Below are 27,827 nucleotides of genomic sequence, written 5' to 3' on the forward strand. Positions count from 1 at the left end.
GGGAACAAATATTAAAATAAATTTAGATTGAAATGCTGGTGATGGGTGAGGGGGAGGGGGAGGGGTATGGTATGTATGAATTTTTTTTTTAAATTTCTTTTTCTGAATAGATGCAAATGTTCCAAGGAACGATAATGATAATGAATATGCAACTATGTGATGATATTGTGAATTACTGATTATATATGTAGAACGGAATGATCAAAAGTTAGAAAGTCTGCGTTTGGTGTTTTTTGGTATTTTCAAAAAAATTTTAAAATTAATAATAATAAAAAAGAAAACCCTGTGTCTGATGCTTCCTTTATCTAGGGTATGGACAGATGAGTAAAAAATAGGGATAAAAAAATAAATAACAGGGGGAACAAAATGTTAAAATAAATTGGGTAGATGGAAATACTAGTGGTCAATGAGAGGGAGGGGTTAGGGGTATGGTATGTATGAGCTTTTTCTGTTTTCTTTTTATTTCTCTTTCTGGAGTGATGCAAATGTTCTAAGAGATGATCATGGTGATGAATACACAATTATGTGTTGATATTGTGAGCCACTGATTGTACACAATGTATGGAATGCATGTAGGGAATATTTGTGCTTGTATGTTGTTTTATTGATAAAAATTTTTTTTTTAATGGGCAAAAGACACTGGTAGTAGTGGTAGTTTATGGCGGTAGCATTCGCTATTTGTAATGGATGAAGGTGGCCTAACGGTATGACGACTAAGGAACAGAAGGGGGGGCTGTGGTGTTTACATACAATAGACTACTGAGTGGCTCCAAGAAGGAATGATACAGTGAGGCATGCAACTAGGTGAATGAACCTTAAAGACAGTATGTTGAATAAAAAATGTCAGGAACAAAAAGACAAATATTATCATACCTCACTCATATGGATCAACTATGAACTACAAATTTGGAGAACTGAAGTTAAGAGCATAGGTTATCAGGTTGGAGCCTACCGTAAAGGCTTGTAAGCTCTTATAGCAGTCACATATATTTAGGAGTTGTAACTGAGATTTCTAAATTCTGAGATACTGAGCTATTTGTATATAACCTGGTTGTTTCCTGAAACTCTGGATATTTTTGTGACACCTGAGACTCAGAGTTAGAGTACTGAAGCTATGAAGCCATTCAAAGTTGCTACCCCATTCAGCAACTGTTAAAAAAGCTGAAAAAGTGACCAGACTATGTCTGGAGATATGAATGAAGCTGACCTGGATAGGACTAAGGTAAATCTGACTTTATCCAGAATCCTGGGTAAAGAATGATATTTTCAAACTTCAACCTCTGTGTGAGACCAAAGGGACAGATGTTTATTTGCTGCAAAATTTGTATTTTGGGTAGCACATTATCTAATTTAACTTGTATGGTCAGTTTATTTGAACACCATAATTACATGGAACCTTGAATAGGGCATGAGATCCTGCTGGTTTGTACAGGTTAGTTGATGCTCCAATACATCCCAGAGTAATTTGGGCAGAGAATAAAAAAGTATTTGCAAAGTCCCCTTGGGGGACTGGGAAGAAAGCAGGAAATGTTCAACTTCCTCATCTAAGGAATTCCTGATATTCTTACACGCAGTGGAGACAACAAATTCAATAGGCTGAGTCCTCAATTGTGGGACTCACCCTGATGAAGCTTATTCCTGCAAAGGAGAAGCTAAGCCTACTTAAAATTGGGCCTAAGAGTCATCCCCAGAGAACCTCTTTTGTTGCTCAAATGTGGCCTCCCTCTAAGCCAACTTGGCAGGTGAACTCACTAAGTGAAGAATTGAACATCCTTAACAAAAAATTTATAGAGGACCCTGATTTTATAATCAGAAAGAATTGGACAGACAAGTCCATTGCTATGTGTTCATAACTGATAACTGGCTCCAGAACAAAAAAGTCCAGCTACCACTTAGAGAGAAACACAGATTATTTGCTGCTAGGAACTACATAAGTACCATGTCCAACATCACTCACTTCCAAGCCTCCTGGATATCCAGGCTGAAGCCCCCAAATATATCACTGAACAGTTTTTCTTGTGCCCAGGAGGCTCTGCTGCATGGAGGTGGCAGCTCCTCTCTGAAGAAACAGCGGGTTCCCTTTCAACAGGTGGATCCAGGTGGCTGTAGGATCCCAGGCATTGAAAAGGAACCAGGCTATGCTTTGGATTATCAAGGTGATACAGGAAAAGGACCTTCTCCTGCCTATCCTTTTTCAAACTATAGCTCATTACTGCAAACTCAGCAAGGAAAGTTGCAGAATGCTTGGGTTGTCAACTGCAGTAAGCTCAATAGCCTCAGAATTTGAAAGAAGCCACCATTCCAGGATCAGCTTCTGAAGCATCTGAGGTATGGGAATCTAGGGCAGGGATTTCCCTCCACTGAGTCACAGCAGTAGAGTCAGTATCCTCAAAACAGTGGACAGTCCCTATGCTCACAGCTATAGCAGGCCACTACCCAAAGAGTGTTCAGGTCACCACTGATGCCTCTGGGGCAAGATTTTCAGCAAGGAATTGCAGAGCAACTGAGGGCCCAAATGCAGCAGCACTGGAATGAGAGGTCCTCTCTGCTCCAAAGGTCTGCATCTCAGGGACCAGAGAAGTAACTCCAGAAAATGAAGCCTGGGTTGAGAGAGCAATAGGCAGGTATGAACCAAAGATCTTTTCAGTGGTCTAAAAGTTTAAAAAAAAAAAAAGAAAAGAACAGCTGTTATTTATAAAATGGAAAATAGCAAGTGTTGAAGAGGATGTGGGGAAACGGGAACACTCATTCTTCGCCGGTTGCAATGTAAAATGGTGCAGCTGCTATGGAAGACAATTTGGCAGTTCCTCGGAAAGCTAAGTGTAAAACTACCATAGGAACCGGCAATTCCACTACTAGGTATATTCCCAAAAGAACTGAAAGCAGGACTGAAACAAATATGTTCACACTGATGTTCACAGTGGCATTATTCACAATTGCCAAAAGATGGAAGCAACCCAAGTGTCCATCAACCAATGGCTTGATAAACACAGTGTGGTATATACATAAGTTGGAATATTATTCAGCTGTAAAACAGAATGAAGTCCCCATACATGCGGCAACATGGATGAACCTTGAACATATCAGTTGAATGAAATAAGCCAGACACAAAAGGACAAATAGTGTATGATCTTACTGTTTAGAAACCATTAGAATAAGCAAACTCAGAGCTAGAATCTAGCATATAGGTTACCAGGGAATGGAATGGGGTAGGGGGCTGGGAATGGGAAATTAAGGCTTAATATGTACAGCCTTACATTTAGAATGATGGAAGTGTTTTGGTTATGAACAGTAGTGATGGCAGCACAACATTGTGAATGCAATTATATGTATACATGAATGTGATTAAAATGGGAAATGTTACAGTACACATAAGGTAACAATAAAAATTAAAAATCCATGGAACTACACTACACAAACAGTGAACCCTAAGTTAAACCATGGACTTTAACAGTATAATCATACAAATGCACTATCATATATTACAAGAACTGTTCCACCCCAATGCAAAATGTTAGTGGTGGGGTGGTATGTATATGGAAACCCTGTATTTTATGCATGGCTGTTCTATAAACTAACAACTTTCTTAATAAAAGAAAAAAGAAATAAGGACCATAACTGATTATAATACTATTTTTAAAACCCATGAATCTGTAGTGATTCTAAAAAAAGGAAAATAAAGCTCATCTCTACAGGAGAATGTAGAAGGAATTTCCACTGAATTAAGTGATTCAGGCAAGGATCATCAATGGATTCTAAAGCATTGGGTGAATGACTGTTGGTAAACAGGATATTCAAACTGTGCCAAAATATCACCCCACAGGTGGCTTACTAACAGCAAAGAGCACCGTACCTTTCCATTACAGAGATGCGATGGTCCAAGTTAGCATCACTAAGAACACAACCGTAATAGTACAACCTGCCACCAGGGTGCCCCCGATGTGTCCTGTAACTACGCTTGCCATAAAGCATTTAACATGAATCTAATCAAGTCTTAGGCTTAACTTCTAGTTCACAGGAATAAGTAATAGAAAGACATGTTACATACAAAGAAACAATCAGACAAATCCAGACAGAGTGAGGGGCATTCTAAAAACAACTGCCCAGATGCTTCAAAAAGTCAATACTGTGGAATAAAAAGGTGGGAAGTGTGATCTAGATTAACAGAGAGGTATCAAATGCAATGCAAGACACCTGATTGGGCGCGAGTACACAAAAACCAGCTGTATAAAAGACATTTGGAGAATAACTGAGGAAATCTGAATATGGGTTGAATATTAGATGATATTATGGAAATAGTACTGTTTAGGCGTGTTAACAGTACAGTGGTCGGGAAGCAGAATGTATTTGTTCTCGGAGATACCTGCTGAAGTACTCAGGGATGAAGGGCCAGGATGCTGGCACTCAGGTCCAAATGGTTCAGCAACAGATCAACAGAGCGATAAAGCAAATGTGGCAAATACAGTAACAAATGTTGACTCCAGGTGGAGGGTCACAGATATCACTAGAATATCCTTTCAGTTCCCTGTGGGTCTAAACATACTCAAAATAAAACACTGGGAAAACAAGCAACTTTTTTAAGAAATGAAAATTTGAGCTTTGTTCACTTTATCCAAGTCCTGATTCCACAGTTCCCCAAAATAGGGGGGAAATGGTGATTGGAAGAGGAGGGGAAAAAATAGACAATTGTTCTTTTTGCCCCGGTATGAACATGAGATGAGAGAGAGAACACCAGCTGCATGCAGGAGTTCACGCGGAAGCTACGTGTTACAGAAATGTCATTCTCAGCTGCATGTGCCTAAGCCCCCACCTCTAGCCTTTGAGAGTTTTTCCCCCTGAAGATCCCACAGGCTGGTTGTGTGGTTTTCAAAGGGCCATGACCATTTACTCACAGGGTTCTCCTTACAGTCCTCACTCAGCATCTCTGGAGCAATCCAGCCTTCTGTGCCAGGCACCCCAGAACGGCGACTGAAGCTGTGCCTGCCCACTGCCAGCTTCTTGCAGAGGCCAAAGTCAGAGATCATGGCCTTGATCTTGCCATGTGCATTGGGCATGGAAAGGAGAATGTTGTGGGGTTTCAGGTCTCTGTGAACTAAGAGGAAACTCCAAATGAGTCCAGTGTTGACTGACAGTGACACCAGGCCTTCTACAACAGGGATACGTCCCCTTCAGATTCCCAAGGGACCTACTCCTCATTTTTTATGGTTTTCCACGATGTAAGATTCCTCCTCAAATTCATATATAACTTGACAAAAGACCATTTAAAAACCCCACCTGCACATCAGTGATGTAGAAAGAGCTTAAAAGAGATAAACCACACCTGAGCAAGGTGGTCACCCTGCCCCGGCCTGGCCTGGTAAGGGCAGCCTCTCACCAATGTTGAGGGAGTGGAGGTGAGCCAGGCCCGAGGTGGTCTGCTGCAGCAGGGTGATGGGCTTCAGGCCGAGGTGGGTAAAGTCCTTCTGCTCCACATACTGCAAGACACGGGATACGAGGTCACGGCACAGCCCAGGACTTGGCCCCTCAGCTCATTTTCTCTTATCATGTATTGAGAAAGAAATGGGAAATTCAGTTCTCAGTCCAAATCCATATTTTCTAGCAGAAGTTCTCCTGAAGATAGAGGCTGACTTAAACAAATATACAGACAACAAACCTCCAGTGTAAATTCACAATGGAAAAATAACAAGAGGGCAAGAAAATTCAAGTTCACTGCCTCATGTAAGTAAACCTACAAAGGAAGCCAAATGATATTCAAATAGTTTCTTGGTGAGGCTGGAAACTGAGTGAAAGGAGCTTGCTGGATGATCTTAATCACCGGAGCCATTAACCAGCACCCTCTAAGGTCACTTCAGCCAAGCCTGGTGATGGCAAGGACACGCCTGACCAGGCTTCCTGGAGGCAAAGAGGGAGACAACATTCGCAACTAAAGGCCACCGCAGGTAGAGAGCACCCAATTAAAAGTGGGGTGGTAAAAATGTTCTACATTTTGCTTATGTCTATGACTAAATAGACAAACACAGTCATCAAAATGCATCAAACTACGTTTAAAATAAGTGTGTTTTACAGTGAATAAAAAAAGTATTTGCACAGACCCCTTAGGGGAATGGCAAGAAAAGGGGAAAATCCAACTTCCCCATGTGGATAATTCCTGATATTCTTACAAGTAGTGGGGACAACCAAATCAACAGACCGAGCCCTCAATCTTGGGGTTCGTTTATATGAAACTTATCCCCACAAAGGATAGGCTAAGCCTACTTAAAATTAGGCCTAAGAGTCACCCCCAGAGAACCTCTTTCGTTGCTCAGATGTGGCCTCTCTCTCTCTCAGCCAACACAAGAACCAAACTCACTGCCCTCCCCTTCTCTACATGGGACATGACTCCCAGGGGTGTGGACCTTCCTGGCAATGTGGGTCAGAAATCCTAGAACGAGCTGGACTCTGCATCAAGGGATTGAGAAAACCTTCTCAACCAAAAGGGGGAAGTGAGAAATGAGACAAAATAAAGTGTCAATGGTTGAGAGATTCCAAACAGAGTCGAGAGGTTATCCTGGAGGTTATTCTTATGCATTATACAGATATCACCTTTTTAGTTAAGGTATACTGGAGAGGCTGGAGGGAAGTGCCTGAAAATATAGAGCTGTGTTCCAGTAGCCATGTTTCTTGAAGATGATTGTATAATGATACAGCTTTTGCAATGTGACTGTGTGACTGTGAAACTCTTGTGTCTGATGTTCCTTTTACCTACGATATGGACAGATGAGTACAACATATAGGTTAAAAATAAATAAAAGGGCAACAAATGTAGACTGAAATGTTGGTGATCAATGAAAGGGAGTGATAAGGGGTATAGAAAAAAAAAATAGGGGGAACAAAGGCTCAAATGTATTGGGTAGACGGAAATACTAGCAATCAATGAGAGGGAGGGGTAAGGGGTATGGTATGTAAGAGTTTTTTTCTTTTTCTGAATTGATGCAAATCTTCTGAGAAATGATCATGGTAATGAATATACAACTATGTGATGATATTGTGAGTTATTGATTATATACCAAGAATGGAATGATCATAAAGTAAGAATGTTCGTGCTTGTACGTTATGTTAAAAAAAAAAAATTGTAAAAAGTGGAGTTCAATCAACTCATCATAACCAAACCCATAATAAAAAAAAAGTGCGTTTTATTGTATGCATGGTATGTGTCTCAATAAAGTTAATTAAAAGAAATAAGGAAACAAACTGGTGATCCCTAAAAATCACTCCCTAGTTGCCAGGAGGTGTGTGGGAGAAGGAGGCTTTGGTGGCAATGGCCAAACTGCTGGGAACTCAGGTACCCCCAAGGTCAGGTGGACCCACCTCCTGCAGAGTGGCAGCGCACAGCTCAATGGCGATATACTGGAACTGCCGGTCCCGCTCAGTACAGAAGTAACGGATCACGTTTGGGTGCTCGTCTGATTCGCGTAGCAGCCTAACCTCACGGTCTGCAAAACTGAAACACTCGGGGAGGATCCTCTTCACTGCCACATCGCGATTGTCAAACATGCCCCTGCAGGAAAAGAAGCAGGAACTGTGTTTGGGAAGTGCCAGTCAGGCTGTGGAAAGCAGCAGAAGACACATGGCCATGCAGCCTCCTCCTTCTGGGAGTTAGAAGCCTCTGGCATTAACTTCTCCGTGGAAGGGATCCTCCTCCTCTGCCAGACCCTGGGGCCCAGGTCACTACCTGCAACCCAACAGGCACTCAAACGTGAGGTGGGGAAGACACGGCTCCTTCTAATGCACTCACCGGTAGACAATTGTGCCTTCGGCTCCATGGCCCAGGACATCCTTGGGACAAAATGAAATCTTCCCAACCAACACAATGCTGGTCTCCTCATCTGGGACAAAGAAAGAGAAAAATACAAGGTTGTTTTAACAAACACTTTCTAAAAAAACCTTGGGGCTAAAATAGCTAACAGGAGTTAAGAGGCTCTCTACACACACCATCAGTCCCTTAGGAAGCCAGATCTTGCTGGCTCTACACCCCATTCACACCCAGGGCCTCCTCCCCTCTGAATTTCTGGGTTCCTGACTTTAAATATTAGGAACATGAATGTCTTATGACATTCCTGAAATCAGGAATCACATCTGATGATTCTCTGAATTTTTTACAGTTCTATATACAGTTTAGAACTAATTAATAGCTGTTAATGAAAAGGAAAAAAAAAAAAAACCTACCCCAAAGAAGTCAGAGATTTGCCCCTTAAAACACTGAGGTCAAGAGAGCAGACACACTTTTTATTTCTTTTTCCAAATCGATGCAAATGTACTAAGAAATGATGAATATGCAACTATGTGATGATATTAAGAATTACTGATTATATATGTAGAATGGAATGATTTCTAAATGTTTTGCTTGTTAATTTTTTTTAATTAATAAAAAAAAGTTAAAAAAAAAGAGAGAGCCGACACATGAAATGAAGAGATAAGGCACAACAGTTCCAGCTTGAGGCTTAGGGTTCCAAGGTCCCTTGCACCAGCTCTGTGCTGACCCCCTCAAGATAGAATTTGCATTTGGCCCTGCAAGCATACTGAGCTAACTTCCCAGAGTGGAAAGTGGAGTCACCGCTGCACTCTACATTTGGCCACTGACCGGCCTCATTCCCAGCCCCTGTGGAGTATAGAGGGAGAGCCAAGGCCGCTCCTGGATGTCTCCTGAGGGGGATGGAGAGAGAGAGACCCACAGAGTGGGAGAAAGCCAGGGGACAACATGGTGAATCTGTGGGAATGGTACTTTATAATCCCATAAAGACTCTGAAGAAGAGCACAGTGCTTTATAGTTCTCTGGTAGTATTCAAATGAAAGGTGAAACAGCACCAAAATGGCAACTGACTTTACCTTCATCGTCTTGCTCTAGGGCAGGACTGGTGCCAGTCTTGGAGACAGAGCTGCTGGAATGGAGTGAGTGGTTGGAGGCTCTGGGGGATGTGCTGGGGCTACTGGTGCCCGAGCTCTCTGAGTATAGTCCAGATGTGTCCAGGAGCTCAGTGTCCTGAGCCATGTCTCCAGGTGGGTGGAAAGGCAGCTGTTGCTGTTGCAGGAGCTGGATTTTCTCCAGCTCCTTCTGGAATTGCTGGTGTTGGAGCTGCTGCTGTTGATGCATGCTCTGTGAAGAGAAACATACATTCAGACCAGTGCAGCCCGTTCTGCCAGGGAAACAAGCAGCTCCCCAGTGGCAGACAAAGCAGATTCACTTAATATGACCCGAAGCCAGCAAGAAGGTACACAGGCACAATGAGATCAATGATTGGAGCTACTTCCTGACAGTAGTTCCCAGTAGAGCCCACACTCCCACTAGAGAAGCATGGCAGGGTCTGAATGGCCACCAGAGGGGGAAGTCTGCCTTAGGTAGATGGCTGGAGCAGCTAGAGAGGGTTCCATCCAAGTTTTACATCCTTTTAAATTTTTTAGACTTCCTTTTACAAAAGCCTGGGAGTTGCTGAAACCAGAGGTCAAATGGTTTACCAGATGGTTGAGTACATGGGATACAGGGAGGACCTAGGATTGCTGCCCATTGTGGGCTATGTACTTCGCAGAGGTCAGCTTGTAGACCGCCAGCGACCCACCCTCGCAGCCAAAATGTGGTGGAGTGGGGTCGAAACACCCCAAGCCCGGCCATTCCTGTATTCTTCATTTCATCACACTGCCTGTCCTTGGCCCCCACACTTATGTTTATTCTGAAAAGTTGACATCACATCAGATTTGCAGCGGCAGCAATCTGTGGCTATTACTACCCATGTACAGAAAGGTAACTAAAATACCTGGTGAGTAGCTAACAACTCACTCTAGAGTTTTCTAGCTCCCTCCCATAACCCTGGGTTGAGGTTTCAGAAATGCTTACTGGCTGAGTAATCTTGGGAAAGTCATTTAATCTTCCAAAGCCTATCTCTTCATTTGTGGAAAGAGGATAAACATAATAATCTCTCACTATTTTGAGGTACAAATAAAAGAATGCAAGTGGACACATTTTGAGGAGTGTGACGTGCTGTTGAGGATTGCCATTCCAATTTCCAGGTAGGACATGTGCTTCCTGAGTGATTGTGCTTTAAGGTGATAATATTTCAGTGCTTTGAACAAACTGAAGGAATATTCCTCTAGAATATTTCATCCAGTCCCCTTAGCTACAAAATGCTAGCTCACTTATTTCTAACTAGAAAGTCCAAAAGGAGTTGATAAACTGTCTTTTCACTCCAGCTAAAAATTCTGAAAGACAGCTTTTAAAGGACAAAAGTTAAACAGATCGTCATCTATCATCCCTACTCTTAAAGAAGGAAAATACAGTTAACTAAATGATGTGAGCTATGCTTACAAATCAGCTTTTACAGTTAGTTACTTGAACAATTCACATTTAGGTACAAAACTTTTTTTCTGAGAAGCTAGTGTCTCTCTAGTTATGGTGTTTCTGAAGATAGGCAAACACTGAGTTGTAAATGTGGAAAGAAACACATGTTCTCGCTCGCTGTCTCTGTCTGGACCTCGCTGACTGGCGTGTGGAGTTGGGTGCAGGGGTGTGGAGCAGGCGGGAGGGCGCGGGGGGGGGGCCGGTGCGTCACCAGGGGGTAGGTGATGATGAAGGCCACCCAGCCGATAAGCAGGAACGTGCTCAGGATGATGGTGGCCACGTCCTTCAGCATGGAGTCCACAGGGGCCTCCGGCTTGGCAGGCGGGTGCGCCGACTTCTCTTCTACATCCTGAGAAACCACGGTGGGTGCGTTTTCTGAAGTCTGGTCCACCAGGTGGATAACCTCGGGTGGGAGAGAATTGCTATGTCACTGCAAAACTCCTAGCAAGACATAATGAGGCAAGCAATCGAGAGAAGCAGTTTCTGTTTATAAGGTATAACTATATTGTCATGTGCTGGACTTTTTTTTTTTTTTTTAAAGTCCACTAAAGATCATGTAGCCAGATGATCATGAGCTCTCTCAGAGCAACTCCCGTGAGAAGCCATGCACTTACTGCAGTGCAGTGATGATACCATTAGCCAAAACGGTTTTTAGAGCAATACTTTTGGAAGGGCCTTCAGAGTGTATTCTTTTTGGGGGGGGGGGGGGTACATGGTCCTGGCATTGAACCTGGGTCTCCCACATGGAAGGTGAACATTCTACCACTGAACCACCAGAGCGTATTCTTTTGAAAATTCTCATGGAGGCAAAAACTTCCTCTTTTGACAGCAGATTTGATATTTGGGAAAACTCTGAAATCATCTAGCAAAGTCTAGCACATCGTTAGAAAGGAAAATTATACACATACCTGCACGTGTATGTCTATAAAGTAATAATGCACCTATCTGACATTGCTTATAAACTTTTGGTGCCAACTCCAAAATAAAAATCATTTATTCAAGAATTCCACTGTTTTTCCAAAGTTCTTAAAAGTATCAAAACCCTTGGTTAAGTTTTTTTAGAAGCCCAAAATTGAATCAGATAAAAGTGGAGCTTCCCTCCAAACTCCCCAGAATCTCTAGGACTTCACGGAAGTCTAGAAAAATGCACTGATTCATACAGCAAACATCTACCATTAAATGATATACTGCTGCCTGCCCAAGGAAATTAACAGACAGCCTCTTTGGAAGACCATATGCAGGGGCTCTGCAGTCCTCACAAGCTCCTGCCCCTTCATTCCTCTAGACCTCTGCTTAGAAGGCCCTGCCCTGTGCCCTCAGCTGTCCCTCATCCAAGGACCCTGCCTACTTCCCACCTGCCTCCCCTTTCCAGCCTAGGGCCTCCCACAGTGCTCTGAGTAGACTGCTGAGGAATGCTTCCTGAGAACACAAAGAGGGACAACATTCCTCTGGATATATTTGCTAAAGGGTGTTCGTTAAAAAATAAGTCCCATTAAATACAGACACACCTCAAAGCATTTGAATGAATTTTTTTCAAGACTAGATGGTTACATATGAAAATCTCAACTGTGGTTGTATCTTGAGTGTTAGATTAATGACATTGTTTTATTTTCTTCTTTATACTTTATTTTCCAAGCATTCAATAATGAATACGTGCGACTTTAATAATCATATCAAGATCAGATCAAGATTTCAGGGCACCAAAACTACCAATGGTTGCTGTTTGAGAATCTGATCAATTTCTACAACTCAGCGATCTTGAGATGGGGAAATACGATCTTGAAGACAACATAGATACTGTGCCTGGAATCTTAAAATTTTCTCTCTCTGGATACAACCTCAATTTCTAAAGTGAATTTGTCATCACAGTGGTGCCCACATCAGCTGGCCACTCTCATCTTCCTCTGGCCCTGCCTATGAGCTAGTGCCCTTCCCAGTCACGAGGTCCCTGCTAGGGTTGCAGGAACTGCCCAGCCCAAATGGCTCACTAAGGCCTTCAGACTCCCCTGTGCTGGCCATGTCTGTCCACTTCTGCAGACCCATTCTCCAGCCTCGACTTGCTCTGTGCCCAGAAGGCTGGACCCAGTGGATCGAAAGGGAGAAGAGAATGAGGTTGGCTTCCATGGGGCTGCTGGATCCCTCAACTGGAGCTTTCAGCTCCTGGTCTGGGCCTTTCATCTCTGAGTTCATCAACCACTTCCTTCCCTCCCAGTGCCCTGAGAAACTTGGCAGACTAAATGGCTGAACTAGGCCATTTTCAACAGGCCATTTCAGACTTCATAAGATTTCCATCTTCCCACTTCCTACCTTCATCAACTTAACTCCTCTGCTAGGCTGGTCCAAGGCTTTGGTTACATAGTCACTTTTCACCATCTGATCTCACTTCCCAATGCTCTCTACCTGGTATTCTCCTGCCCGTCAGGCCTGTCCTGTCCTGTCCCCCGAGAGTCTGTGAGCTGGCCATACCAGAGTAAGTCCCACCTTCAGCCTTTACCTATGCTGCTCTTTCCTCCTATGTCCTCTCACTCCCCCGCCAGCCAACTTCTACCTGGTCTTCCAGGCCTAGCTCTGTCCTACTGCCTACAGCCTTCGCTAATGCCTTCCTCTTCCTCCCCATCAGTCCTTAACAGTTTTGTGTTGCTTGCCACAGATTCTCATGCGTTCCTCTTCCCTCCTTGATTAGACTGTGAGCTCTAAAAGCAAGAGCAAAAAGGCTCATACCCTATTGCCGCAACCCCAGGCATAAAAAGCCATTAGCCAATGGTTCATTTCCCCACTCACTTCCTCAAAACTCTTTTTCTCTGAATCAGCAGGAATCACATTTTCCCGATGTTTGGGCAGATTGTTGGGAAATCTCTCCAGCATCTTAGTAGACGCAGACAGTGGAGTTTCATGGTGTCCTACGAGAGATAACAAAACCTATAATGAGAACAGTTTCCCCAGTGTGTGGTCACACTTGATGTTAAACTTAGGTGACAGTCACTATCCTTGGAAGCACAGGCCCAAACACAAATCCTCATAATTATGAAGTTAAAGGAAATCAGAGGTAGTTATTAGAAAACTACATCAAAACAGAAATTTTATTATCAATGGCAAGTATACAGTATCCCCAGTCTCATAATGAGGAATAAGAAGTGTCCTTGTCATGACAGGAGTCAGAATGTTCAGAATGTGTTCAAAGCAAAACTCTTGTGGATAGCTCCTCCCTTCTCAGTTGCAGGCAGCAGGATCCCCTTAGTGGCTGAGTCATGCCTGAGGCATTAGGAAGCTTCACCGAAAGTTCAAGTTCTCTCTTCAACCCTTTTTTCTGTAACATCATCCTACTAAGACTATCACATTCCATCTTGGTATTTAAATTGCTCGGTTGGGGGAGTCTTTTGCTCCTTCTATTATTTAATTGTGAGCTCCCACCCAAAAAAGTGGTGAATTATCCATAAGAGAGCAATAGGACATATTTACTATATAGACAGGGGGTCAAGGCTCCCACTCAATATTCATTCATTGTTCTCCATACATAGTTAACAATGACCTAGAATTCATTACATAGTTATTGTGCATCTATCGTGCAAATTATGATAGGTGAGAAAAAGTTGAACAAAACAGGGAAATGATGGCTTGATAATCTGTTCAGCTCTAAAATGAATGGACTCTGCGTACTTTCCAACAAAAGCCAGTTCACGTTTTCACTCAAGGCTGACGCCAGTGCCCTGACATACTGACTTCCCTTGCTCTCTGACTCTGGTCTCACCCATAGGATCTTTTCACTGTTCTCTCAAACTATCAAAGATGTTTTGATATCTTTTGACTGTCAAGACAAAAACAAACAAAAACTAGTCCAAGCTATGTACATTTCTTTATCTGGAAAAATGTTCTTTGATTCCCTATCTTTAGATCAGCTGTCTATCCAAAAACATTACATTGTTCATTAAGGGAAATCTAATTTTGTTTCAAAACACTACTAGTTTCCCCCTCTCCACCAAAGAACTCTGAGACATGCTTTTGCTTTGATGTTGGCTTTCCCAACACATCTGCCCACTGCAGACTCTCAGTCAGTCCCTGCCTGCGGGGCCTAGGAACCCGAATGCGAGCACCCCCACGTGACTCCTGAAGCTCACTAACAGGAAAACTGGTGGTTCTAAGAGAAATCAGGTTGCCCTTCCACATGCTGCCTTGCATTGCAGCGACCCCCTGCCATCACTCCCCACCCCTTAATCCTCAGAGCCCCCTCATTTCGGGTAGGCCACCTACCAACAGACCACCATGGAAGTCATAAGCCTGACTCTCCACCCTTTCTCCTGGCCGCCCCCATAAACAGGCTTTCACTGTATGGCTGGGCCTTCAGTAATATCACATGGCACACTCTGAACCAAACGTTCAACAAGCTTAATCATTAGATCATTAAAAAATGTTTGAACAAATAGTTTCCGTTCTAAGCAATTTATTATCTATCACTGCCAATTAGGTCAAGACTTCAGAATTTGTAGGGATGCTTACCTAATTACTACTGTGTTGGATTTCCTACTTTCTTATTCGGACAACCTTTCTATTTTAAAAGGATATCATTTTGCCATTTCACCAGGAAGACTTTTTCCCCCACATTTTTTATATTCTCGCATACCCATTTCTTTAGTTTCCAATCACTATTTCACTTTGTAACCAGTGGTAGGCACTTCATGTACTCCTTAACTGGTACATAAACGGAGTAGCCTTGTAATTCAAATGGCCCCTGCTCATCGGCTGTGTTTTCTCACCATGGGCCTATTCATAATGTTTCCTAAATTACTGATGTTAAAAAGGTAGAATTAATTTGTTAGTCTCTTTGCAAATTACTCGACAAAAATAATATACAAAAGAAAAATGGCTAAAAGGAATCAGGATAAACAAAGAACAGGACGTGATGATCTACAAAGGGAAAGATCAGTGCTCAAGTTGACTCTGTTTTCTGCTCTGGAGCACCTGGTCACACAACCCCTGTCCGTGAGATTGCATTGTCTGGCAGAACCTGCTGCTTCCTGGGCCCCCCACCCTCCTCCTCATCCCTTCCCTGAAGGCCCCAGCCCTGACCTCTTTCTGCAGGAAACACCAAGAGGAAGAAAATGGGGAGAAGGAACTTCATCAGCCCCTGTGTACTGGGGCACCCCTTCTTAACCCCCCACTGGGGCTGTATCCCATTCCTCACCACCTCTCGGGGCTGGGAGGCAGCAGATCAGCAGGGAGGACACAGGGAGAACAGATAAGGCTCAAAAAAACACCATCTTGCTATAATTAGTTGGGACACTTGCCAAAAAGACAGCTTCTCTCACCTGATTCACCTGTCCCACTCACTGCCTCTCCCCAGCCCTAGATGTCATCGCTACTTCTTATCACTCCCACTGACAGGGCCTCCATTTCAGCCCCCTACACTATCAGGGCCAGGAGGCATGGCAGTAACAATGGAGAGGGAAAGATAAAAATGAGCCTCCCTGAACAAGCCCTGATATACGGTCCAGAACTTCTGCTGTGGCTCCTTTGGCAAAAGTCCAGCTCTAATTCTTCACCACTCAATCTCTTCCTCCTGGGTCTACACCCTCTCTTCCCCCAATCATCCTCCCTCTAAGCCCAAAACAACTCCAAGTAAAGTCTTCCATAGGATAGTCTCAGTTTCCTGAACGATAAAATGGAAATAAACAAGGACATCCACCTCACACTGGGCCACTGTGAGAAATAAACAAAGAAATGTATCCCAAAATGCTCAGTGCTGCATCCAGCACATAACAGAGGCTCAATGTGTCTGATATACTTTCACAGAATCTACATTTAGTATTTGAGTTTTGGAAAATTAACAGTTAAGAAATTTTTGAGAACTGACTTGGTAACACAGCTACCTGTTTATCTTCTGTGGGAGGAAAAATGTCCCCAAGCCTAAGCAACCAACTTGGAGATGAACTGAGCAAAAGGCATTCAGAGATGAAAGGGGAATGTAAATTGGCAATACCAGCTTTTGTCCAGCAGGAGGCAGTGTGTTATCACCTAAGGCCAAGGGAAACCAACTCTTACCTATCAGTAGCCAGTAATTCCGCAGGTAGTTGAGCTTATTCTTCCCTTTGAGCCCAGGGTCAAACTTTAGGTCCGTGCTGGGTGTGATCACACACTCCCCTTTGTCCCCAATGGTGACACCTTCGGTCTGGGGGCCTTCCAGCAAAGGAAGAGTGCTGCCTCGGGGCTGTGGAGACAGAACTGGAGGTGAGGACTGGGGAGCCCCTGCTGGCAAGCAAGTTCACCAGAACCCACAACACACCTTCCCGGCGACTATCCGTGGTACCAAAGAAACGGCCACACCTCAGGGGGACTGAGATTTCTAGTGTGGGGCTAGGCTGAGACAGTCAAAACAAGACCCCAAGGCCTAAGACAGGAGAAGAGAAGCTCCTCCCCAGGACGGGAAAGTACTATACTAACATTCTTAACATGGAGGCCTTTTTAACTTCTCACGTATGGGTATTGGAACAGGAAGGATGTGTGTGGAATTCTAAGAAGCAATTATAAGAAGCAGATACAAGTGCAGAGGAATATGTGACTACCTACTAGTCCGTCATGCACTCTGGAAACTCGGATTGGAGTAATGAGTGAGTGAGGAATAAGCTTCAGGCACAAGTCTGGTGCTGGCACAGGCACCACAAAAGATACAACAGGAACAGGTGCCACCTGCTCACAGGGAAGACAAGAGATGCCACCAAAATAGCTCAAACACTGTAAGGATCAGTAGAATGGCCAGGATCCTAACATCTCTGACATTCAGAGAGGGAGCACTCAAGGCAGGCTGGTGAGATCTAAGGAGGTCATGAGAGACTGGAAAGGATCTGAATAGGGAAAAGGAAAAAGAGCATTTGAAGTGGGGCGAGTAGTCTGAACAAAGGCTCAGAGGTAAGAAGGATGAATAGGGCATTTCTGGAAATCAGGGAGAAGATACACTTGGCTGAACTGTACAACTCCCACTGGGAAGCTAACAATGTGGCTGCAGGGTGCTGTGGATTGGACTGAGACTCGCCTTCACATCAGCCTGCAGAGTTTAGATATGAACATGAAAGCAAGGGGAAAAACCAGGCTTCCCAGGATTTAGGAAGCTGCTTTTGTTACATGTCTCTTCTTGCAAAGTAGAATGTGGTCTGTGCAGAAATTGTTTTTGAGGACTTAAGATCTGTTTTGCATTCTTAACCAATAGGATGACCATATACATAACTCAGTCACTCTTTGCTAAAATGGAAGAGGAGGGCTGGAGGCTGCATCTGTGAGCTTCCTATAGTGGACTTACCACAACAGCAACCCCCTCATGTACCATCGAGGGGGAGGCGTAGAGGCTGGTAGAATATTTCCCAACATACAAGGTGGGCCTACGAGAAAAACAGGTACATGCATTCCAAAGTCATTTAATTTCCAGATCCCCCAAGAGGGGACTTTTTGGAGAGAATCATAGCCCCAAATACCAACCACATAGGTAAGTGAATTAACTCCCATGCAAGGAGGAAAGTACCAGGATATGAAGGCAGACACACTGCCCTGGGGACCAGAACATAACCCAGTTATTTCTAGCTACCTATAGAAGCATGGACCTCAGTTTCTGCATCTCCAAAATGGCAAGGCCAGACATCCAAGTAAGGATCAGGGACATGATCATCTGAGAGAGCCTGAATGTTTAGCAACCACTGCCAAACCTGTAACACGGCTCTCACTGCCATGCTTTGAGACTGAGCTGCATCAGGATCACCACATCCTACCTTGTAAAATTTTTAAGGATTCTAGAGGTTCTACAGAAGCCCTAAGAAACAGCCAAGTGTATTAACGGGAAGGCCTGTAGCAAAAAGGATGCCTAAGAAATTCCAAATGGGTAGAATCCCTGACTGGGGCACCAAGGAGAGGATTGTGGTGTATCAGCTTGAAAACGGTGGGAGCCATCCTCCAGACTCCCTGGATACTGCCAATAGCCAGTTTGGGATTGGCCATCTCCTGAACTACCTGAGTATGTCTCAATAAATATCTTATATTTGAATAATGCTTTACAATTTAGAGAACACTTTTTCATGCATACTATCTTATTTGACCTTCTCTGCAAGTTCGTCATGTAGGAAACTAAGGCTAGCAAGTTTAAGCTACTTAGTTAACACCTGGAGATGGAGAACAAGAGCCTGATAAGTAAGTCTTAGACACATACAATGTTACACCTTTTTTCTGAGCTTAAAAACAAATACACCCAGTTTGTTTCCCGGTGCCTGCCCATGCAAAACACTAAAACAAAACCAAATATAACTTCAAGTTAAAATTTAGAAAATAAAGTAAAAAAAAAAAATATATATATATATATGTCTCTACTAGTCCCACAATCTGAGATACATCCGTATTGTATCCAGGTTATACCAGCAGCCTCTTCCCCACCCCACCCATAATTTTATATTGATTTAAGATTCAAGAACTCTGATGCATCAAAGGATTCTCCGTCCCAGTCCCTACATTCTGAAATTTCTGAATGACCCAGTCTTGACTCTATATTCCTCCCAGCTTCAGAAACCTCTGCCTTCCCCCGCAGTCCCCATTTGCTCTCCTTGCTGCAGCAGTGCCGAATGGCGAGCCACACTGCCCTCGTACGGCCCGGGCTCCGGACTCACGTCAACTTGCTCTTGGCCTCCGTCTCCTTGGGGAACGGGTACTTCCACTTGGTGATGCGCCCCACACCCCCCGACATGAAGGTCAGGTAGCGCAGCGTCTCCACCGCCACATTGGTGTGCACCACCTTCTTCAGACCCTCCCGCTGCCACACGTAGAAGGCCACCACGGGGGAGGCATAGTTCTGGATCCACAGGACGTCCCCAGATTCACTGTCCACGGTCACCACCAGCCCATCACCATTGGACACAAAGTGCGACATCTCTGTGCAGATCAGACAAACAAAGATGTCACGAATCGCCCATCCACAAACCACATCCTCTACCGTCTTGGTAAGCTGCAGGTGCTTGGCTAAAGGCAACGAGACTTCTAGAGTATTCTCAAATTTCCTCTGAACAATTTCTCTTGTTTCCAATGAACCTTCTCAGGCTCTACGTCTACAACACACTACAAGCTGCCTGGCTTATACACATAAGGCAGGATTGTCCTCCAAAGGCAATTTACTCTGTGTTGATGTGTTCTGTTCAAGAAGCAATAAATACCGAGGGGAAAGGAATAAATGGAGAGGTCTATTAATCTGGCATTTTGTAGCAGTCGTTTAAAAACTGTCACTCAAACTGAAAGACCTGACCCTGATGCAGCCCATATTTGGCTCCGAAAGGAGCCTTCAAACATAGACACGTGGGCAGAGTCAAACATAGACACGTGGGCAGAGTCTCGGTCCCAGACAGACACAGGCAAAGTTTCTGTAGACTTTCAGACACCAGTGTTGTGAAACTGATTTTCAGTTTTTACATGTGCTGGAGGAAGGGTAACTAGAGAAGTAACTAGGGATGACCTACTGGCCTTCTTGATGGGTTGTTTATGTCATATGCTGATTTTAAATTCTACTTTCCATAGATTTGTATTCTTTGACAGGGGATTCAAAAGGTGAGTCATAAAGCTCCCTCTGGCTAAGCTGTCCATCATTTTATTTTGGTCACCCTCTGCACTTGGCACACAGGTCCCTCTACAAGGACTGGGAGCATCCCCCACAAACCCATGGCAAATCCAGGACCTGGGGAAGAGTAATGTATTAAAAGAAAACCCTACTCTTTGGAGTGACTTTCTGGAGTGATCATCACGTCATAAGTCCTGAACTTCAGAATCAAGTGGGGCACACTTACTGTAGTCCAGGTCCTCCCCCGGCAGCGAGGCTGCGTAGTCGAAGTAGGTGGCATTCCACCGGAGCTCCCGAGTTTTGGTGTCATACATGGTGATGGTGTACTCTGGAGGACACATACCACCCCATTACCACAGATGGCCCACAGCATCTACTGTGCTGTTGACCTCATCCAAATTATAACAAACAGATTCTCTGCAAATTGCAGGTTAAAAAGTTCAGGCTGTTCATGTGACAAGAGAAAGGCCTTATCATACTGAAGTCCCAGACATTCTAGTGAGCTGGGAGCATGAGGAGCACAGATAAGCCACCCCTATTGTACCCTTCCTGAATGCATAACTCTCAGGATCATAAGTAATAGAGCAGTGACTGGTTTAAGCAACTTAAATTTGGGGATGAATTATACAGGGATAGATAACTGACACAGAAATTTGTACTGAGAAGTGGGATGGGACCATAAAAACCTAAGTACTCTGGGACAAAGCGGTGGATGGAGGCTGGAAGAACAACAAGCTGACTGCTAGGACAGACTGAAAGAGCAGTGAGGAAGCTGCTACCGGTGATGACACAATTAGTGAGACCTCTGCTTATAGTAATTTGGACGATAGACAAAGTACCTAATGAACTTGTACATCTGGCTAAGATTTCCAGACAAAATGCAGAAAATGTTAAATGGTTTTTCTTAGCTATGAATGATATATATAATATACTGCAAGAGAAATGAGCTAAAGAAAAATACATTCCATTTCCAGAATGGCTCTCCAGCTGCAAAATATTCTCAGTGTAGAAAAATGGCCTTAGGGCAAAGATCAAATACAGGGTACAAGGAGGGGAAAATGGCCTCAAGGTCAAGATCCAACAATAAGTGAGGCTATACATCCTTCTTAGAGAAATCAGAAAGATTTAAGGTGGGACCTCCTAGACTCTCTCGGCTGGCATGAAGGGTTCTAAGAACCCTAAGGGGCTGCCCCATAGCACTCTACAATTCACAGTAAAGGGGAGCTTGTCTCCAAGAGATTTGTGGGTTTGACTTTTATCAAATAGAGTAGACTATAGTTTGACATATGGCATTATATCCATATGGACTAAAAGGACCAGAGATGGTCAAAATGGTAAAAGGGCCTCTAAGCCTCCAAATTTCTATGGGCCAGGAACAAGCCGAGAAAGCTACAAACACAGCCATTTCTCACAGAGAAGAAAGGATTTCTCAGAGGACAGAACCAGGAGTCACTGAGAACATATTAGGGAACCATCCTCAGGGGCAGAATTGGGCCCTAATCAAGGACTATTCCCTGACTCCAGAGTAGGGAAAACATGTGCCAGGCTGGATTTTAGAATTACCATGAAGCAGTGACTATTCATGCCTCTCTTCCCTTCCTTTTTTGAATTCTGCGGCTCCCCTGTCCCTGTCTTACCACTATGTGCATGCTGGGGGAAGGGAGCTATGTGTGTGCGGAGTGGGGTAGATAACTTGCCACTTTAATTCACAGGTCCCCAGATCACACAGAGCCATACCTAAGGAGCCTTATATACCTCCAGACCTTACATAAGCCCAAGATGGTGGATTTTGAGACTAGTTAGACTTCAGTAGTCCTGAAAGGAGTTGAGTATATTTTGCATGCAGAGGGGCTAAAAACTACTGCAGCCAGAGGAAGACCATGGTAGATGGCATGGAAAGGTACTCTCCATAGTTCCTCTCCTAGTTCTGCCTGAAATGGGCTTGCCACTCTCCCCATCTGGAGGCCAAGTCTATTTCCCCACCCCTTGATTCTGGGCTGGCTGTGTGACTATCTTTAATTAACAGACCTCAGTGAAGTGAGGTTCTGGGACTTCAAAAGCCCAGACCTTATGAGGTTCTGCAGCTTCCACTTTTACTCAAGAGGGGAACCCAGTGCAGAGAGGTCCAAGCTATCTGTATGAGGAAAGGCCACACGGAATTGAACCAAGGTCCCAGACTCCTGAGCGAGCCCAGCCAACACCAGGTGGAGTAGAGACAAACCCTCCCTGACTCCCGACACAAAGAACTGTGAGTAATAAAATGGTTGTTTTATGGCACTAAGTTTTAGGGTGGCTTGTTATGTACTTAATACAGAGCATATCCCAACTCCCTGAAGCACCATCATTTCACCTGAAAACTCACAATTTTTAGTCCTAGGTGAAGCTGGAACTGGAAGGTTTTAGTCGATAGAAAGGTAAACAAGCACAAATCCTAAGCAGTCATGCTTATGATTACTTGATTTATTGGAATACTTGATTTTTATGGGGGAGAAGTGGTGGGGGCTACAATCTAAGTACAGACCTCCTTCCTACCTTCAGGGGAGCCCCATCTTCAGGGGCCAAGATTAGCCTCATGGATTTCTAGAAAGGCACTGTTTTCCATAGCACCCGAAGGAAGGTATACTCTCTCTCAATCATTTATTAAAGTCTTTGCTACCTGAATATTTAGACTGAAATTCAGTGCTCAACTGTAATGACTTCATCCAAGTTTTAGTATAATTTTCTCCTTCTAAATGTTTTCTTGCTCCCCTTTTTAGCTTTATCTGTCACTCAGCCATGTTTACCAAGTGCCTGCTATCTGTCAGATGCTGAACACATAAACATGAATAAGGCAGATCCCTGCAGTGACAGACTTGCCCCTTCACTCATTCAAGTGTATGAGCACCTACTGTGTGCCAGGCAGTAGGCCCAGTGCGGGGGTACAGCAGGCCAACAAAACAAAGTCCCTGCCCTCATGAAGCTGAGTCTATAGGGGGAGGCAAAAATAGGCAAATAAAAATGTTTAAGTGTGTACTGACCAGTGTTAAGAAGGAGGAGGCTGAAAAGAGGTGGGAAATGGAAAGTAGAGCGGTGAGGAGGGAGCTGGCCATGCATGTAAAGGATGATGTGGGTAATGCGGTGGTTGCTACAATAAGCCATGTACCAACTGCTCTGTGTGCCCAGGGAGTGGAATAAGGGAGACCCCTGGGCAAGGGAGGGAGCTGGGAAGCTGGGGCAGAGGCTTCACAGAGAAGGCGAATTTTGAACAGAGTTTTGAAGGAAGGAAGGGCATTTGCGAGCTAGGTTAAACAGGCATACTTGATAGAGAGGGACTACTAAATTTTAAAAAATTGCACGGCTTATTCTGGGACTTGCAGATGGTTCATCTGACGGAAAGTGTATTAAGTGAGGGAAGTGTAGAAAGGGATGAGGTAAAGAGGTAGCGTATCACAGGGGCTCTGTGGGCTGAGGCACAGAGATTAGACAGTATCTTGTGGGCAACAGGGAGCTACCAGAGGGTCTTATAAAGGGGAACAACACGACCCGATCTGTGTTGGGAGGGATCAGGTCTGCGTCTGGCTACTCTAAAATGAACCTGGGAGGGAAGGCTACTTCAGATCTCTTTTGGAAATAGGTAGATTATATACATTCATCCTTTCTTACCTGTTCGTCCAAGATACAGAAGAGAGGTTGATGGGCAGAGACTTTCTGCAAAGGCTGAAGACAAAGTCTGCTGTTTCTCCCCCGTCAAGAGGTCAATCACATACCAGATGTCCTGCTTTTTACCTGAAAGGTCACAAGGACACACTGTCATTTACACCCATCCTATACGGAAGAAAAAAATCAGTGCCAAACTAGCAGCCCAAGATGTTCTCTATGCTGAAGAATACAGGCCTCAAATCTTATGGTATCAAAGGCATTCCTATGATTCTCTGAATATAAATGGTAATGCAAAGATAATATTTCTCAGGCCATTAGATTTTATAATTACTTACTAACCTAATCATGGAAAAAGCTCTCTAATCATAGGGGGAAAAAAAAAAGAGGTTCTCCAAACTTTCAAGGTAAATCTTACTGCTTTGACCAGTAGCCTTACATGTGAAAATTCTTGCTGGCAAACAGCACTCCTTTTCTCACGGTCTGTGATCTACATAAATATAGTAATACACCCAAGGGCTCATCTCTCTGGTAACCATCATTCAATATCCCTACTAATTAGCCCACATGTACAGAGGATTTACAGTTCCAACTATAATTAGCTGGTACCCGTGACTGGTCAGTGGACTTGGGTACACCTGGTCCTGATGAAGCCAAAGTTATGTTAGTCCCTGTCCCCACTCGTAAGTTACACCTTGGCCATAGGCCATAACCCTAACTTGGGACAGGTGATTAGACAGTATGAGCAGGTAGACAACACAGCGAAATGATACCATTAGGAAATTTCAAAGTATATATATTTATGGCATATATATTAAAGCATCCTGGGAATGGCAAGTCAGTTATCATGGGCCTCCTATCTGAAGGCCAATGCATTCACTGTGATGTGTATGTTTTTGCTTTTGTGAGGCATGGCCTCTACTCACCTGTATCTTCCCAACATATTGCCAAAGTTTCCCACTTCGACGGTATTTTGGAAACAGAGTATTAACATGCCAGGGAAGATCACAGGTCATTAAAATCTGCTTAAGACTGGCAATGTGGGACAGAAATCCTAGAATGAGCTGGGACTCAGCATCAAGGGATTGAGAAAACCTTCTCAACCAAAAGGGGGAAGAGCGAATTGAGACAAAATAAAGTGCCAATGGCTGAGAGATTCCAAACAGAGTTGAGAGGTTATCCTGGAGGTTATTCACCCATTAAATAGATATCACCTTGTTAGTAAAGATGTTATGGAGAGGGTGGAGGGAACTGCCTGAAAATGTAGAGCTGTGTTCCAGTAACCATGTTTCTTGAAGATGAATGTATAATGATACAGCTTTCACAATGTGACTGTGTGATTGTGAAAACCTTGTGTTTGATGCTCCTTTTATCTACCCTATCAACAGACAAGCAAAACATACGGAATAAAAATAAATAATAGGGGGAACAAATGTTAAATTTAGATTGAAATGCTAATGACCGATGAAAGAGAAGGATAAGGGATATGGCATGCATGAATTTTTTTCTGTTGTATTTTTTTTCTGAATTGATGCAAATGTTCTAAGAAATGATCATGATGATGAATATGCAACTATGTGATGATATCATGATGATGATATTACATATGTAGAACAGAATGATCAAATGTTAAGAATGTTCATGTTTGTTTGTTATATTTTTTTAAAAAGTTAATAAAATAAACAAACAAAACCTGCTTACACCACGCTTGGCTCTAACAGATGTAATATACACTTCTATCCCACATGCATGAAATTTGTCCATGGGTCCTAAAGTTGTTCTCAACAATAAGATCTCACTATGAAAAAGATCTGAAGATGGAGCAAAAACTTCACCCAACAGCTGTGACCATGAATGCTTTTTCATCCGGCATGACATGCATTCGTTTCTTCAAGTAGTAGCATAACCCAGCTACTACTTTAGTGGGTGAACTGGGCAATGACCAAGCTCTTCAGTATGTTTAATGAACTCACTTAAGAGAGCAGCATACAGGGTGGGCCATGGTGGCTCAGCAGGCAGAGTTCTTGCCTGCCGTGCCAGAGGCCAGGGTTCGTTTCCCAGTGCCCTTTTATTGCCATGAGAAAAAAAGAGAGAGAGAGAGAGAGAACAGCATACAAAGATGCTGAAAACAACATCCCAGGAACACCGTAAGTGATGAAGCATTGGCCAAACCTGGAAGACCAATTAGGAGGCAAGGACACAGGGGTCCAACTTTGCCTTGATTTATTCTGGGGGAAGGGCCAAGTCATGAGAAAAAAAAGCCTGTACTGATCACTAACCCTTAGGCAGGGAGTTCCTCATTCTAAAGGCGTAGAAGGGAGCTAGAGCTCCAGTGTCTCCAGCAAAAATTTGAAACCTGCCCTACATTTAGACCCAGAAATACATATAAAGCTTCTGAGGAATGAACAGGCAATAAGCACTTTCGGTTCTTTAGAAAGAAAGCTGCCCTATAAATACAGGATATTATTTCTACTACGATTTCAAGATAAATACAGCTTTCCCTTGTGTTGCAAATGCATTTTTATTGACATTTTGGCAGCAAAAGGTTAAAAGAAAAGCAGGTGATCTGACGCTTTGAAAGATGTGACCCCTGTAGGTATGAAGGCAGCTTTTTTAGGCAAGCTGCTGAGTGCTGTTTTTATCAAATATTCCGGTATCAGGAAATACCAAGAAAGCCCTATAATTAATAGGCAGAGCCTGGCTTCCCTTTCTTGGCTCAGACTATTGTATTCACTTTAAATTTTATCCAATTGCTGCTGGGTATGTTGCAATCTTTAAATCACTAGGGGTAAGTCAACACAGCAGCTAAAAGCTTGTTAAATGAATAACCATATTAATGGTATCAATTCTTCTCCCAAGGGGGGTAGAGGGACCTTTATTAATTGGTCAGCTGATCCTGGCACAAACAGTACCCACAGCACAACCAAGGCGGGAAAGCCGTTTCCCAGAAGGGTTAGGCAGGGAGTGAAGACACACCTCCCAGACACACCACCGCCAAATGATGAGGCTAATTTTCAGAGATAGACATGTAGGCACCGAAAACAGGAACTCTTACCCATGTAGAGAATTCCATCGGAACTTCGGCATGGGGATGCCTGTACCAACTCCGGGATGGTAAAAGGAAGTTTCTTTGAAAAAAAAAAAAAAGGTTAACCAAGTCTTGTGCAATTCTTACAACTTTCCTAAAGGATCTGTTTCTGTTATCCAATTTTACTAAAAGAGAGAACTGTTGATGGCAGATGGGAGTTTTCCTAACTGGAAACCAAAGAGAAGTGGGTGTCCACGCCTGACCAGCTTTTGGCTCCCACGTCCCCATGCCTGGGAAAACACCAACTCCTTTACTCAGTGACGCCAGGTTGCAGAGGCCTCCTCGAGGTCTCCTGTCCAACAGCACTTCTTAGGGATGACACAAACGCTTTCTGAAAAATTACACACAAATGGAGATTTGCAAAACCTCTGAAATTCTAAGGAAGGAGAAAGCATTCTCTTATCTTGGAAAACTGACTTGGAAATGGTTAGCCTGAGTTGAATGCTTCTTAGAGTGGGAGTGAAACATGAGATTAATTATGAAGAGAAGCCAGCAAGAGTTCAGTTTAGACGTTGAAGGAAAGGACAAGCCACCATTTTATGGGCAATATAGGAATTTGACATGGAAAAGTAGTTTTTATGTTTTCTTCAGCAAATAATTCTTTATTGAAAAATGGAAGAAAAAAAAAGCAAGCCTTTTGGTAGTAAAAAAGAAGTTATGGTACGTGCCAAGAAAATAAACTCAAAGGAATCCAAATGTTTCAAGTGTATTTCATCATTAAACTGATTCTTCTGAGTTGTCAACAGCTGACATCTCAGGTGTTCTTTTGGTTAATGTTTGTTTCAGTATATCTTATTTTTAGAACATTATGTGTTCTTGAAACTGTTCATAGATATCTCCTTCTATAGAAACTTCAGGCTTCTGTGACACTGTCACCATCTTCTGTGAGAAAAAATACTCTCTCTAGTTTTTATAATAAACAGAACTTAAAAAAAAAATTAATAATTTGGATTTCTCCAACATTCCAAACTAAGCCATAGAAAAGGAGAGGCTGTGATGACTGGGTTTTTTGCCAGGTGTTTCTAAGAATCAGAAATGACTGCAAATCTTCAGGTGTGTGACAGATCACATGGGTCCTGTCATCTCTACAGAGCACAGCTACAGGTCTTCTGATTCAAGACCCAAGCTGGGAAGCATGCTGTTTCTGAAGATGCTAAACC

The 27,827-nt window shown here is 43.4% G+C and overlaps 1 protein-coding gene across 2 annotated transcripts in view; it reads right to left on the reverse strand.

The window, feature by feature from the left end:
* ERN1 (endoplasmic reticulum to nucleus signaling 1) overlaps positions 1 to 27,827 on the reverse strand; it is a 117,680-nt gene that overhangs the window by 31,853 nt on the left and 58,000 nt on the right. For both annotated transcript variants that reach the window (XM_077163580.1, XM_077163581.1), the window contains 13 exons: positions 26,635 to 26,707; positions 23,586 to 23,708; positions 20,170 to 20,271; positions 19,006 to 19,267; positions 17,658 to 17,736; positions 16,406 to 16,571; positions 13,151 to 13,269; positions 10,581 to 10,772; positions 8,866 to 9,133; positions 7,775 to 7,865; positions 7,348 to 7,537; positions 5,375 to 5,474; positions 4,893 to 5,092 (listed from right to left, as the gene is read on the reverse strand). In XM_077163580.1, coding sequence (XP_077019695.1) covers positions 4,893 to 5,092; positions 5,375 to 5,474; positions 7,348 to 7,537; positions 7,775 to 7,865; positions 8,866 to 9,133; positions 10,581 to 10,772; positions 13,151 to 13,269; positions 16,406 to 16,571; positions 17,658 to 17,736; positions 19,006 to 19,267; positions 20,170 to 20,271; positions 23,586 to 23,708; positions 26,635 to 26,707 — 1,965 coding nt within the window. The remainder of the gene's footprint in view (positions 1 to 4,892; positions 5,093 to 5,374; positions 5,475 to 7,347; positions 7,538 to 7,774; positions 7,866 to 8,865; positions 9,134 to 10,580; positions 10,773 to 13,150; positions 13,270 to 16,405; positions 16,572 to 17,657; positions 17,737 to 19,005; positions 19,268 to 20,169; positions 20,272 to 23,585; positions 23,709 to 26,634; positions 26,708 to 27,827) is intronic.

The sequence above is a fragment of the Tamandua tetradactyla genome, chromosome 6 (genome assembly GCF_023851605.1).
Source record: "Tamandua tetradactyla isolate mTamTet1 chromosome 6, mTamTet1.pri, whole genome shotgun sequence".
NCBI lineage: Eukaryota > Metazoa > Chordata > Mammalia > Pilosa > Myrmecophagidae > Tamandua > Tamandua tetradactyla.